At 43.1% G+C, this 15,749-nt stretch overlaps 1 protein-coding gene across 1 annotated transcript in view; it reads right to left on the bottom strand.

Moving 5' to 3' along the window:
* Positions 1 to 15,749, bottom strand: part of ITK (IL2 inducible T cell kinase) — a 74,178-nt gene that overhangs the window by 37,251 nt on the left and 21,178 nt on the right. The window contains exons 2-5 of the mRNA XM_001136073.6: positions 8,752 to 8,856; positions 6,622 to 6,703; positions 3,668 to 3,796; positions 71 to 111 (exon numbers count right to left, since the gene is read on the bottom strand). Of these exons, the coding sequence (XP_001136073.1) occupies positions 71 to 111; positions 3,668 to 3,796; positions 6,622 to 6,703; positions 8,752 to 8,856 (357 nt within the window). The remainder of the gene's footprint in view (positions 1 to 70; positions 112 to 3,667; positions 3,797 to 6,621; positions 6,704 to 8,751; positions 8,857 to 15,749) is intronic.

Raw genomic sequence — 15,749 nt, 5'->3', positions numbered from 1 at the left:
TGCAAATAGGAACATGCCAATCAGGTAGCCTGTGGGCCCACCTGCACCCGGAGCTAGCGCTCTCACTCACCCTGTTGTCTTCAGGAGTAGGAGGAAGAGGCTTCTTTGAAGCTGAAAAGAGAAAAACAGGAAAAGAAAAAATGAGCATGAAAACTAATGGACCCAACCGGAAGTGAGCAGCCAGGGGGTTTTTCTGAGAAAAAGGGCCCAGGGAAAACAACAGAAGAAAGGGGGCCAGAAGGAGCAATAAGACACAGTGAAACCTGACTTGGCCTTGTCAGAAGCTGTCTTTTATCTCCCTGGGCCTGCTGGTTTCTGATTCCCTTTTCTAATACACACCAGAAGCTTCCAGAAGTCCATATTCAGGGGCCCTCTCTCTCTGTATTCCCAGGAAAAGCCTGCCAGTGGGGTTAGACTTGCACCCTTCCCTGTAGGCATAGAGACTTCCGGGAATGTCTCTGCCACCTGCTAAGCTCAGGAGTGGGAATTGGTGACTCAGGGGGACAGTGACTCACTAGCTTCCTGACATGGTTGTGGGCTTGAGGAGGGGGTGGCTGAGGTGGGAGGTCATTGTGCTGCTTTTTGAGTGGGCTGGAATCCACTTTTAGTTGCCTTAAGGCATCTGAATATGTGTTCTTTCTGCCTCTTTCAAACTATACCAACCCCAGCATCTCTCTGTCTTTGTCTTTCTGCTTATCTCTGTTTCCATGTCTCCCTCTGTTTAGCTCTCCTCTCTCTTCCCTCTTTCCTCCTTTCTCTTCTCTTCTCCTCTCTCTTTCTCTTTCTCTCTCTCCTTCCTCTCATCTCTTCATATGCATCTCTCACTATTTCTCCTTTGTAGCTCTGCAAAGGCCATTCCTGGACTCAATGAATCAAAGGTGTGTGGCTGTGTCTGGGGCTCTCTGTGGTATGGGAGGCACTGCACAGACTTCAGGCTAATACAAAGACGTCCTTAATAACGAGAGATGGGAAGAGAATGGGCTGCATAGGTAGGCGATGAGTTCCTCATTTCTGTATGAGGTTGACTTGAAGTTGGACAGCTCACATCAGGGATGTGGTAGAGGAGAGTCACACATTAACACTGGAGCCCAGTCCCGTGCAGACTTGGCAAGAAAGAGTAGGCTGGGGTAGTGACCTGGGTATACAATGACCACAGAAGAAGGAAAACCCCTGTAATAGGAAGTATGGTTCCTATTTAGAACTCAACTTGGAGCTGGGAGACTGGTGTTCTAACTCTGGCTTCACCAATACTAGCTGTGAGCCTTGGCCACTTCCAGCCCTGGACATTCTATGACTGGTCTCTCTTTCTTCGTCCTCTGGCCTTGCTTTTCCCTTCCTTCCTTTCCCTCCCCACAGTGGGGAGATCAGGGCCAGTTCTGGTTGCAGAAATGGGTGTTACTATGGGTTGGGTGTGGCTGGGTCTGTTTTTACTCATCCACTTCTGCTGCTTCCCAGACACACACAAGTTCTGAGGCTATATCTCAGCCTCAGATTCTTTCATCCACCAATAAGGAAGACAAGTAGACACAATTACCATTTATCAAGAACTCTGTAAATGTTGGCAGCTGTACTGCTTTCCACAACACCATTGAATCTCCCAGCCTTACACATAGCTACCTATTATCATTATCCCCATATTGCAGGTGAGGAAATGCTCTTAGAGGCTCAGAGGGATTATCCAAAGCCCAGTGCTCATAGACCCGCACTGCCAATGTGCTCGGTACCAGGAATCCTGTGAGCCTTCATCCGGGGAGATGACCATAAGCTGCGTTCACAGTGCAGTGTGCTTCTTGAAAACTCTGCTCTCAACTGTGCAAAACTCAGATCCATGAAGTTATTTAACCAAATCAGAAGAGGGTAGAGTGAGGAGATGCTCAGAGGAGGATATGGCAATGGGTTGCAATGCAAAAGCAAAACCATTAGCACAGTGACTGCATGACAACCACAGCAGGACCCCAAGAGTGCTCAGGCCCTGGTTTCACATGGGGAACAGCTCGGCATGACCAGTCCTCCCGCATTGGCATTCTGGTGAGTCATTCAGATGTTCCTAGCACCTCAGTCACATGTGTATCACTTGGAGGAGGGAAATACTTGCGCCCCGAAGAGGAATAGCTGCAGCATGCATGGTGAAAACTACAAAATGGAAATACCAAGTCAAAGAATTTCAGAATTGGAAAAGGGCTTAGATATTATTTCATCCTAAGCCCCTCAGAACTCCCTGCCATTTTTGAGATGAGGACATTGGGGCCCTTGATTGCCACGTGACTCATCTGAGGGCCCACAGCAAGGCATTGGCAGAAATTTGGAGACCAGATCATTGACTTTGGAAAGGGCTTTCACTCACAGAGGTAAGCCCATGCCGTTCTGTTATTATGGTGGATCCTATCCATAGAAAATTTTCCATTTCATTTTTATTAAATATTGGCCCGCATGAATATGGTAAACAGGACTAATGTGTAGGATCACTTGAATAGTTACCAATTTCTAAAACTTGTTAATTATTGTTCTTCTGGGCCCAGGGATCGATTATGTCTAAGGGCTTTTTCCCCCAAGGTGCAGGGTGAAAAATGGTGGTTTTTAAAGTGGCAATGAGAGGGCCTATGAATCAGGAAGCCACAGAAAACCTAGCCATGTGTTACATCCGCCTTGGGTTGCCAATTTTCAGTATTAAGTTTTAGTGCACAAAAGAATAAATGAGAAAGGGAAACTATGGCAAAAGAGGTTGAGAAGAGAGGAAAATGGAAGGAAAACAATCCACATGGGCCATTATTCCTATTCGACAATGGATTTGCAGAGCACTTCCAGTGGTGTGACCCGGAGCATACTGAATTGCTCAAGGCAGCCCATTCCCTTAACATCACACCATGTACCCCAGATGGTTGAGAGGAACAAGAGCATAATAAATGTGAAATGCATTCGAGTGGAGTTGTATTGACTGGAGTTGTATTCGAACTTAAGGTTCCAAAGTCATCAATAAAATCCAGTTGCAGCCCAATCCCCTGGACCTGAGCCTTTAATGTCAACGCAAAAAAACAGCTTTTTTTGGTTTTCACTTTGCATTTAGACTGTGGCCTTCTCCTCTCTGAGACTGTGGAGGTCAAGGGCAAGTTTGAAGAGGAGGCAAGGAGAAATCACAGGTAAAATGTAAAAGAAAAAAAAATTCCTCTCACCTTTAAGGGTATAGAGTTGAATTTGTGTAATTAAATTTATGTGTGACATGATGTCACTGTAAGACATAAATATTTTATATCTCTTAAGGCTGCCTCTTTAATTAAGATTTAAATAGACCATGCCATTCAAATGCAGGTTATAGCAGGGCTCCTCAAACTGTGCTGTGCACATAAGTCTCCTGGGATCTTGTTAAAATGAAAATTCTGATCTAGTAGGTCATGAGTGGGGCCAGATCATTTGCATTTCTAACTAGCTCCTAGGAGATGTTGATGCTGCTGGTCCAAAGAGCACACTTCAAGTGGTTAGGAGCTGTAGACATCAGCTTTGAGATGGAAGCACCAACAGGCTGGTAGGAAAGACAGATGATTCCTCTTGGAAAATTCGAAAATGTAGAATTTTGCATTCTGTTCCTGACACCCTCAATGATTAAAGGCCAAAAGCTTTTACTTTTTTATGGTCATTTCACAAAAACTAGAGGGAATTCCCAGTCTCTTACCATTCTTGGTTGGATCATATTGGGCACAGCCTGCTGCAAGCTTCTCCAGCTGAGAACAGCACCTCCACTTCCCATCCATCCAGAAATTAGGATGATATTTAGACACCAAACTGTTATTATTCCTCGTTTCTGAAACAGGTTGGCACCAACAGAAGAGTTATTTCCAGGTCAGCCTATCAAGGGCTACCAATTTTATAACACCTCGAGATTAGACCTGGCTGAGTGAGCCTGAATGAGTATTGCCCAGACCACTCAGAAGCATGGGTTGATCTGAGCGCATAAATGCACTGTGCTATTTACTGGGGTAGTTCATGTTACATTTAGGCATCAGCACATCTAGGCTTGCGTCTGGCTCTGCCTTGCATTAGTTTTGTGTTCTTAAATTGGGCAAACCCTTATCTGAGCCTAAGTTTCCCCCGCTATGCAATGAGATTGTTAAACACTGGGCTCTACAAAGGTGCCTTAAGGGTAATGAGAAGGTTGAGAAGGTGGAATTACCACCCCCCACCTCTCCTACCTTTAACCACAGCCACTTTGGTTTTCTCCCTTCTAGGTTTGTGGCTTTGAAGTAAGATTTTGGTTGGAAAAAAAAGGGGGGTCTGCTACTGAAACAAACACATATATAAGGCACAGAACAGAGTTGGGTGTACTGGCTCATGCTTGTAATCCCAGTACTTTCGTAGGCCGAGGCAAGAGGATCACTTGAGTCCAGGAGTTCTAGATTAGCCTAGGCAACATAGTGAGACCCCTTTTCTACCAAAAAAAAAAGAAAAAAGTTAGCTGGGCATGGTGTCATGCACCTGTAGTCCCAGCTACTCAGGAGGCTGAAGTGGGAGGATCACTTGAGCCCAATAGGTTGAGGCTGCAGTGAGCCATGCTTGTGCCACTGCACTCCAGCCTGGGTAACAGAGTGAGACCCTGTCTGATATAGTTTGGCTCTGTGTCCCCACCCAAATCTCATCTTGAATTGTAATCTCCATGATTCCTGCGTGTTGAGGGAGAGACCAGGTAGTGGTAATCGGATCACGGGGTATTTCCCCCATGCTGTTCTTGTGATAATACGTGAGTTCTCATGAGACCTGATGGTTTTATAAGTATTTGGCAAGTTCCTCCTTCTGTCATTCTCTCTCCTGCCACCTTGTGAATAAGGTGATTGCCTCCCCTTCACCTTCCACCATGATTGTAAGTTTCCTGAGGCCCCCCAGCCATATGGAAATGTGAGTCCCTTAAACCTCTTTTCATTATACATTACCCACTCTCGGGCATATCTTTATAGCAGTGTGAAAATGGACTAATACACTGTCTCAATGAATAAATAAATAAATAAATGAACCAACCACAGAACTAGATATCTAATCTCTAATATTCCTTCCAGTTTTAACACCCTGTGTATAAAATCCCTTCACAGAGGGCAAATGGCCAATGACCATAGCTGGGGCCCTTTTGATTCCTTTTTTTTCTTCTTTTTTTTTTGGTGGGGTAAGAACAGGGTCTAGCTCTGTTACCCAGGCTCAGCTCACTTGGCTCACTGCAGCCTTGACCTCCCAGGCTCAGGTGATTCTCCCACCTCAGCCTCCCAGGTAGCTGGGAGCACAGGCATGTGCCACCATGCCTGGCTAATGTTTTTACTTTTAGTAGAGATGAGATCTCACTATGTTGCCCAGGCTGAAGTGCAGTGGCATGAGCATGGCTCACTGTAGCCTTGAACTCCTGAGCTCAAGTGATCCTCCCACCTTGGCTGCCCAAAGTGCTGGGATTACAAGTGTCAGACACTGCACCCAGCCCATTTTGATTACTTCTTACTTTTGTGTTTGCTCTATGTCCCAAGACTGTAAGAACAGAGAGCACTTCCCCATTCACCCAGCACTTGTCTGCTCATAACCCATTTAAGGCTCACAACAACCTCGGGATAAGATACAACTTGTATTTCTATTCTCATTTTTTTCAGATAGAGGAATTGCAGCTCCAGAGATAACAAATAGTTTGCTTATCCTTGGTCCTCATAGCTTCGTAGAGGCAGATTAGTATTTGAACCTAGATCTTCTGACACATCCAGTGCTTCAGGCTAAAGAACAATAATGGTAACATTGATCCAGGGCTTTCTTTGAGATGGGTATTTTTCTAAGTCCTCAATCATTCAATTCTCACAACAGCTCCATGACTGTTTTTAGTCAAAATTTATAGAGACACACGAAGGTCAAGGAACTTACCCAGGGTCACATGCTAATCATTGGCAGAGCTGGGATTTTCACCTTCATGCCTGGCTCCACATCCCATGTGCTTAAACACTGCTGCCTCTAACTGTGCCATCAGGCAGGTAAGGCTTAAGAAATACCCTTACCAATGGTCTGAAAAGCTTGAAAGCTAGCTGATATTTATTGCGTGCTGTCTATGGGCCAACCTAGTTGCTAGGACTTTGCTCACATCAGCTCCAAAGGCAGGTGCTGTTATCCCTTCCCTTCCTTCCTTTTAAACAGATGGGAAACGGAAGCACAGGCAATTAAGGAACTCGCCCAAGTGTACATAGCAAGTGAAAGACTGGGATTTAAACTCAGGTCATCTCACATGAGGGCCTATGCTCTGCTTCTTCATTCTATATGAGGAGTTGGCAAACTTGTTCTTAAAAGGCCAGAGAGTAAATATTTTAGGTTTTACTGACCATGAGACAAAATCAAGCATCTTATGTAGGTACTTATTAAACTATTTGAAATGAGTTATATACAAATATTGCTCAGAGCCTGACAAGAACAGACAGCAGGCTGGATTTGGTCAATCCCTGAATGATACCAGTTATTGCCTCCTGGGCCCAGGATGAAAACTTGGGAACTTCCACCAACCCCAAAAGAGAAATCAGCCATCAGCTGCTCTCCCACCACACTCTATTCTATTGTGGAACCCAACCCTACTATAGGATCAAGAGTGTTAGTGATTCAATGGCAAAGGAGTTTAATTACCTTCTTTAAGGGCCAGCACCCAGCGCTGCCGGCTCTCACGATCTGGAGCAAACACATATAGGAGGTAGTTATCATGCACCACCTGGAGACACACACACAGAGTTCAAGGTGAGCAGCGTGCATGGAGATAGTTGACAGCAGACCTACTGAGCCGAGAGTGGGGTCTCGGGTGTTTATCGTCATATAGGCAAACATTTGGGTAATTAGGGGGCCAGTATCCTTTTTATCCAGGTGTTTGGGTGCTACAAAAACACAGGGTAAGCAGTTTCAGCTGCTCGTCTCAGATTCCATGCCCCAAGAGAGCAATCGCTAAAGTAAGACAGCAGGAGAAAGTTCTCCTCTTGACTAGAAAGCACATTTATTTCTCATCTTAAGTTTTTAGTGATTAAAAAAATATTTCTGGCACATGGAAGAGAAAGATATTATATGACAAATGTGTGATGAGAGTTTTGAAAACTTCTTATTTTGAAATAGTTTAAGACTCACAAGAAGTTCCAGAAATAGTACAGAGTTCCTGTGTACTTTTCACCTACTTTTCTCCACTGATGACATCTTACATAACCACAACACATCTTTCAAAACCAAGAGATTGTCATTGGTACAATACTGTTATCTAAACTGCAGTCTTCTTTATATTTCACCTCTCTTTTAGGCACTCATTATCATTGGGATTTTGAACAACTGAAAAATACGTGCTATTCCTTTTATTTTCAGTCCTCAAAATTCCAACTCATGAGGGTCACTTTTCTAGTAGAAAAAGAGTTCTTTTCTATGCCATGTTAAAAATATGTTCATCCCTCAGGTTGGCAAGCAAGAATGGTACCCTGGGATGTGCAAGGAGATATCCATGCCTTTGAAGCCAGAAGTGCCAAGATTCATATATAAGATAAGGACTTTAAAGATACCCTCCACCAGCTCTGTTCAGTAGAACTTTGGGAGGCCAAGGCGGGTCGATCACGAGGTCAGGAGTTTGAGACTAGTCTGACCAATATGGTGAAACCCCGTCTCTACTAAAAATACAAAAATTAGCCGGGAGTGGTGGCACACGCCCGTAGTCCCAGCTATTCAGTAGGCTGAGGCAGGAGAATCACTTGAACCAGGGAGGTGGAGGTTGCAGTGAGCCAGGATTGCGCCACTGCACTCCAGCCTGGGTGACAGAGTGAGACTCTGTCTCAAAAAAAAAAAAAAAAAAAAAAAAATTTCTGTAGTGATAGGAACATTCTATAACCAGTGCTGTTTCAGTACAGTAGCTGCCAGCCATGTCCTGCTATTGAACATGTGAAATGTGCCCAGTGTGACTAAGAAGCTGAATTTTTAATATCATTTAATACATTTAAATGTGAACATCCATGTGTGGCTAGTGGCTACTGTACTAGACAGTGCGATTCCAGATAGTCCTCAGATTATAAAATCTGAATCTTTTTGCCTCAGAATCTCCAAGCAATTCATACCCAGCAATTGCAATATGTTGCCTCAAATCATGGGTAAACTGCACTTAAAGCAATTAGGTTTTGGGCCCCTGATAGCAGCTTTATTTCTTCCTTCACTAATTAGGACTTTCCTTGAGGAAGAGAAGACATGAGGGAAAGGGGTATAAGGAATAACCACCTTTTCAAGATTTTGTGCTTAATTTTTGTTCAATAAGTGAAAGAATTAACAAATAAATGTCACTGATGGAAGGAACACATACGTTTCCTAATGGGATTTGTCTAAGTCCTAACCTTGGAGCAGAGAGGCAGAGAGTCATCCGTGTCCACCCTCTCTCACTGTGACTGAGTATTTTTTTTTTTTTTTTGACGGAGTCTCACTCTGTTGCCCAGGCTGGAGTGAATGGCATGATCTTGGCTCACTGAAACCTCTGCCTCCTGGGTTCAAACAATTCTCCTGTCTCAGCCTCCTGAGTAGCTGGGATAACAGGCGCCCGCCAGTACGCCCAGCTAATTTTTTGTATTTTTAGTACAGATGGGGTTTCATGTTGGCCAGGCTGGTCTTGAACTCCTGACCTCGTGATCTGCCTGCCTCAACCTCCCAAAGTGCTAGGATTACAGGCTTGAACCACTGCACCCGGCTGTGACTGAAGATTTTAACCACGGTCCAGGGAATGGGGAACTACCCACCTGATGGACTTACCTGAAACGGGTATTTATAGTGGCATGGGATGCTGATGTCACTTTTCACAATCTCAACACATTTGATTCGGGAGAGCTCAATGGACCCCTTCAGCGTGCGCTTCTTCTGTGGGGAGAGAAGAACATCCCATTCATGTAAGAAAGAAGACAATATTTTTGTCCAGATTGCTCCAGAAATCTACTGCTAGATAAGATCCATTGGCTTTTTAAACCAATTCCAACCCTCCAAACCAAATATCCAAAACTGCCTCCTGGCCCTAAGTGTGGGATAAACACTCTGAGCAGACTCCTGGGGACACATGCCTTTAGAGTCTTCTTCCTGGTGACAGGTTTCCACTCAGTGAGACATGGGGTCATGTACCCCACTGCCCTTGTGACAAATGGCAGCATTGGCAGAACTTGTAGCTGAGATGCGTAGAGAAATCCATGGACACACATATGACAATTTTCTCTTCTCTGTGTCTATCCATGACCATATTAGCATAGTAATTGAGCTCGGACCTGACCTGGATTGTGGTGCATACCCTTAGTGGCACCTTTTTTTTTCTGCCTCTGGCTTCTCCATGTCCTTTAATTATCCGCAGTCCCACAATGACACTCCCAAAGGACATTCCTGACTCTGCTCTACAACTATCCCTTCTCCATGTCCTCCCCAACCTCCCCATCAAATACTACTGGGCCTGTGTCTCATTTCCTTGGAAACTTGCTAGCTGTATTTCCCTGATAACTAATTCACATGATGGTATTTGTGATTTATAATGATGTTACATGTTACCTCTTTCTAAGGATCCTTGTGCTTGGAGAATGGATCTCAGGGGATTTGATGCTTTAGCCAATGGAACAACTTCCATTGGTGGTCTATCAGGCTCCAAGGAAAGACAGTTAGGAAAGTGCTTCTGGATGGAAGAAGCCTCTCATATGTACCTAGATTTGAGCTGCCGTTGAGGATTCAGCTATGGAATTCAGCTATGGAACCAGTTGCAAAATATGTCATTATACCCACTACCAATCAATCCCAAAAGACACGATTCTGAATGTCATAGTCCTGAATGCTGAAATCCTGAATGATAAAAATCCCTAAAGTCTAAGTCCTTAACATCTAAAATCTCAAAAATCACGATTAGTGAATTTTCTGTTGTACACAGGATAGCCTCATTATGTTAGTTGCATCTTGTTAGGCAGAACTACTACTTTGTTATTGTCTTCATTTGGAAATTACGTGTGGTTTAAGATATGTATGGGTGCCAAATCGACAAGGGGTGGACTTGTAGACTTAATTTTAGGTGTCAAATTGACTGGATTAAGGAGTATCTAAGGCTGGACATGGTGGCTCACGCCTGTAATCCTAGCACTTTGGGAGGCCGACACGGGAAGATCACCTGAGATCAGGAGTTGGAGACAGCCTGGCCAACATGGTGAAACCCCACCTCTACTAAAAATACAAAAATTAGCCAGGTGTGGTGGCGGGCGCCTATAATCCCAGCTACTCTGGAGACTGAGGCAGGAGAATGGCGTGAATCCGGGAGGCGGAGCTTGCAGTGAGTGGAGATCACGCCATTGCACTCCAGCCTGGGCAACAGAGCAAGACTCAAAAAAAAAAAAAAAAAAAAAAAGACGTATCTAGATACGTGATAAAACATTATTTTGGGGTGTGTCTGTGAGGGTGTTTCTAGAGTAGACTAGTATGTGTATCAGAATGGGCGAGGTGGGGGAGATCTGCCCTCAGTGTTGGTGGACACCATTGAATCAGCCAGGGACCCTAAGAGAACAAATACTGAAGGCAAATTAGTCTGTCTCTGAGAGTGGGACAGAATTTTCTTCTGCTGTTTTTGATTAATCTCATTAAAAGACTTAGGTTGTCTATCATAGTATTTCAGATGACCATGGTTATATAAGCTGTTTCTTTTTTAAAAAAATTTGAAGGTGAAATATATTGCATATTAGTTTTTTTGTTTTAAAAATCAGCTTTATTAAAGTATAATTTACATATAATAAAATTTACCAATGTACATTTCAGTGAGTTTTGACAAATGTATACATTTGTGTCATAACCTCTGTAATTAAGATACAGGAAAAGAAATAACCAAAATCGGAGCTGAACCAAAGGAGATTGAGACACAAAAAATCATTCAAAAGATCAATGAATCCAAGGGTTGGTTTTTTGAAAAAATTAATAGGATAGATAGGCCACTAGCTATACTCATAAAGAAGAAAAGAAGGAAGATCCAATTAAACACAACTAGAAATGACAAAGAGGATGTTACCACTAACCCCACAGAAATACAAATAATCAGAGACTACTATGAACACCTCTATGCACACATATTAGAAAACCTAGAAAAATGAATCCATTCCTGGACAACATACACCCTCCCCTCCCAAGACTGAACCAGGAGGAAATTAATTCCCTGAACAAATCCATAACAAGCTCCCAAATTGAATCAGTAATAAATAGCCTACCACCCAAAAAAAGCCTGGGACCAGATGGATTCACAGCCGAATTCTACCAGATGTACAAAGAAGAGCCAATGTAATTCCTACTGAAACCATTCCAAGAAATTGAGGAGGAGCGTCTCCCCCACAACTTATTCTATGAGGCCAGCATCATCCTGATACCAAAACCTGGCAGAGATACAACAAAAAGGAAAACTTCAGGCCAATATTGATGAACATCGAAGCAAAAATTCTCAACAAAATACTTGCAAACCAAATCCAGCAGCACATCGAAAAGCTAATCCAGCCAGGCGTGGTGGCTCATGCCTGTAATCCTAGCACTTTGGGAGGCTGAGGAGGGTGGATCACTTGAGCCCAGGAATTCGAGACCAGCCTGGGAAACGTGGTGAAACTCTGTTTCTACAAAAAATTACAAAAATTAACTGGATATGGTGGTGCACACCTGTAGCCCCAGCTTCTCGGGAGTCTGAGGTGGACAGAAGTTGCAGTGAGCCAAGATCATGACACTGCACTCCAGCATAGGTGACAGAGCAAGACTGACTCAAAAAAAAAAAAAAAAAAAAGGCTAATCCTTTTTTACATGATCAAGTAGGCTTTAGGGATGCAAGGTTGGTTCAACATATGCAAATCAATAAATGTAATTCATCACATAAATAGAACTAAAGGCAGAAATCACAATTATCTCAATAGATGCAGAAAAGGCTTTCAATAAAATTCAACATTGCTTCATGTTAAAAACTATCAATAAACTAGATATTAAAGGAACATACATCAAAATAATAAGAGCCATCTATGACAAACTACAGCCAACATCATACTGAATGGGCGAAAGCTGAAGGTGTTCCCCTTGAATACCAGCTGTTTCTTTAGGAATACAGTTTGTCTGCTCATAACTGTTATACCCATGTGACTGTCCTTAGTATACTTGGGTGTTTATGTTTGCAAAAAAATGTATATTATTATTGCCTATTTTATTGCACAAGGTGGCCTATGAAGCGTTTCGTCATGTCTTTATATGTTTTTCAAATAAATCCACTTTAAAATGTAAACAAATGTCTTTTAAAAAAGTTTTTAAAATTATTTTTTCCAGAATTATATTTTTGGGTATTTTTATGTTTTGTATTTCAATATTTGGGATTATGGTGTTCAGGATTGTGGCCTAAACCCCATTCTACCTTATTCTTTTAAGGAGGTAGCAAATGATGGTGAAATGAGCACACGTTTGGGAAAGCTATGTTCAAAGTAGGTCTCTGCCTCTTACTATAAGAGCTCTGTGACTTTGGGCAATTCATTAAACTTCCCAGAACCCTGGTTTTTACATCTGATAAGTGGGGATAATACCTACCTTTTGAGAGTTGATTGGGGAATAAAATGGGATGATGTAAACAAATTAACTGGCTTATAATAGGTGCCCTCAATAAAGGGTACCTTCCCAATTAAAGAAGTTAAGGAAACCTTAACTATCGCAAGAGATTTGTGATATATGAGCGTGCTTGGTTTGTATCCAGGGACCCATTGCATCATCAAATTCTCCCAAAGTGATTTCAGTCTTTACTTCCTGTTTTTGGGTCCTCAGCCCGGAAGCTGATCTTTGATTTAGTAGCTGAGGAACAGAACTGAGATAAAAAAAATTCAAGATGCGAGAAGCAGACCCTATCAAATACAGGAAAGCTTTGTGGTGTTTGGCTTTTAGTTTTTTAAGTAAAAACAACTTTATCCATTTTTGAAAGTACAAAATCTATTTATGTTTATTGTGACAAATAAAAACACTGTAGAGGCTCAGTATGGTGGCTGATGCCTGTAATCCCAGATCTTTTTTTTTTTTCTCTTTTTTGTTTTTTTGAGATGGAGTCTTGCTCTGTCGCCCAGGCTGGAGTGCAGTGGTGCGATCTCGGCTCACCGCAACCTCCACCTCCTGGGTTCAAGCGATTCTCCTGCCTCAGCCTCCTGAGTAGCTGGGACTACAGGCATGTGCCACCATGCCCAGCTAATTTTTTGTATTTTTAGTAAAGAGAGGGTTTCACCGTGATAGCCAGGATGGTCTCCATCTCCTTACCCTGTGGTCCACCCACCTCAACCTCCCAAAGTGCTGGGATTATAGGCGTGAGTCACTGCGCTGGTCCCCAATTTTTTTTGTATTTTAGTAGAGATGGGGTTTCACCATGTTGCCCAGGGTGGCTTGGAACTCCTGAGCTCAGGCAATCTGCCCGCCTCAGCCTCCCAAAGTGCTGGGATTACAGGCATGAGCCAACATGCCCAGCCAATCCCAGATCTTTGAGAGGCTGAGGTAGGAGGTCATTTGAGCCCAAGAATTCGAGAGCAGCCTGGGCAACATAGTGAGACAATGCAAAAAGTTACATAAATTAGCCAAGCCTCATGGTGTGCACCTGTAGTCCCAGCTACTTGGGAGGGTGAAGTGGGAGAATCACTTGGGCCCATATGTTCCAGGCTGCAGTGAGCTGTGATAGTGATGGTGCTGTCGACCCCAGCCTGGGTGACTCAGCAGGACACGGTTTCAAACAAGCAAACAAACAAAACAAAATACTACAGAGGCATGTGAAGAAAATATTTATAGTGTGTTATTATCCCACCCTTCCCCATAACCCTGAGGTAGCCAAGGTTAATCATTTGGAGTATATTTGTCTTTTCCCTGCACATTTATAGGGTATATATAAAGGAAAATGAGTGTCTGCTCTACATATCAGTCTAGAACTTGCTTTTGTAGTCTAATGCTAAATTAGGAGGTTTGTCTTCCCGCAAAAGCCTCTGCAAACGTGCCCTTTGGGCTCAAACTATCTTCTCATTTACTGTTAGAAATGCATGCTCTGGTCCTGACCATAATCACAGTTCTTTGGAATGGTTAACCTGTTTTTCACAAATAGTAGAGCACAGCGGAGCTGCCTTTTCAAGAACTGTCTGCAGCTACTGGTAAACAGGGTGCATGAGCTTGAGGTTGCTGTGTTTTGACCTCTGTTGGGTTCTTTCTTTAGGGCATGCATAGTGAAATAAAAACAACAGGCTCATGGCATGTGATATGACAACTCCATTTGCTGACATTTTTGTCTTTGGAACCTACTAGGTCCTGAGCTCCCTAAGGTCAGAGACCAGGGCATCTTCCCATATACCCAGTGCCCAGCAGTGGCTGGCCCTCAGTGGAGCTTAATTAGCTCAAAACAAAGGGTGTCAGGTTGGAACACAGTTTAAACAATCTTAAACAGATTTAAGGCTAGTACATTTAGCCATTCAGGAAATATTTATGGAGGGCCAGCTATGAGTGAGGTGCTATTCTGAGTTCAGGAAATGAACAGATGAACATGATAGACTCTCACAGAGCTCGTAGTATACTTGGGAAGGCAGACAAAACAAAGAAGTGCTGGAAAGAGAATAGAACAGTCGATGTGACCAAACTGTGGCCAAGGCAGACCTCTCCGGAGAAAGAAAGGGCATCTAAGAAGAGACCAAAAAGTCAAACAGGAGCCATCCGGGAGAAGGTCTGGGGGAGTGAGCATCCCAGGTAGAGCAAGTAGCCAGGGCAAAATCCTGGGGTAGAAAAATACTGGGTAAGTCTGGCTTGTTAACAGCCTAGCAGCATTGTGATGAGGGCAGATAGTGGAGGCAAATATTAACTGGAACTGTGAACAGGGATAAAAATTCTATGTGAAGTTCTAAAGTGATACTGTCCAATAGAAATGTAACATGAGCCATATATGTAACTTAAAATTTTTTCCAGTAGGCACATTCAAAAATGCAAAACATAACAAGTAATAATTTTAACAATAAATTTTGTTTAACCCAATATCTAAAATATTATCATTTCAAATTGTTAGGTGATTTCTGACAGAACTTAAAACAGAATTACCATTTGACCCAGCAATCCCATTCTTGGGTATATACCCAGAGGAATATACATTATTCTACCATAAAGATGCATATACACATATGTTCATCACAGCACTAATCACAATAGCAAAGATATAGAATTAACCTAAATGCCCATTAACAAAAGAATGAATAAAGAAAATGTGAGGCCAGGCATGGTGGCTCACATCTGTAATCCCAGCATTTTGGGAGGCCAAGGCAGCAGATCACTTGAGGCCAGGAGTTCGAGACTAGCCTGGGCAACATGGTGAAACCCCATCTCTACTAAAAATATAAAAATTAGCTGGGCATGATGGTGCACACCTGTAATCTCAGGCACTTGGGTGGCTGAGGCACAAGAATTGCTTGAACTCGGGAGGCAGAGGTTGCAGCGAGCTGAGATCGTGCCACTGCATTCCAGCCTGGGTGACAGAGTAAGACTCTGTCTCAAAAAAGAAAAGAAAAGAAAAGAAAATGTGGTAAACATGCACCATGGAGAATTATGCAGCCATAGAAAAGTATGAGATTGTGTCCTTTGCAGCGACATGGGTAGAGTTGGAGGCCATTAGCCCAAGTGAACTAACACAGGAACTAAAAACCAAATGCTGCATGTTCTCGTAAGTGGGGGCTAAAAAGTGAGCACATATGGGTATAAAGAAGGGCACCACAGACACCTGCACCTACTCG

Source organism: Pan troglodytes, chromosome 4, assembly GCF_028858775.2.
Source record: "Pan troglodytes isolate AG18354 chromosome 4, NHGRI_mPanTro3-v2.0_pri, whole genome shotgun sequence".
Classification (NCBI taxonomy): Eukaryota; Metazoa; Chordata; class Mammalia; order Primates; family Hominidae; genus Pan; species Pan troglodytes.
The sequence above is the reverse complement of the archived record's forward strand: the minus strand, read 5'-3'. Positions and strand labels throughout refer to the sequence as shown.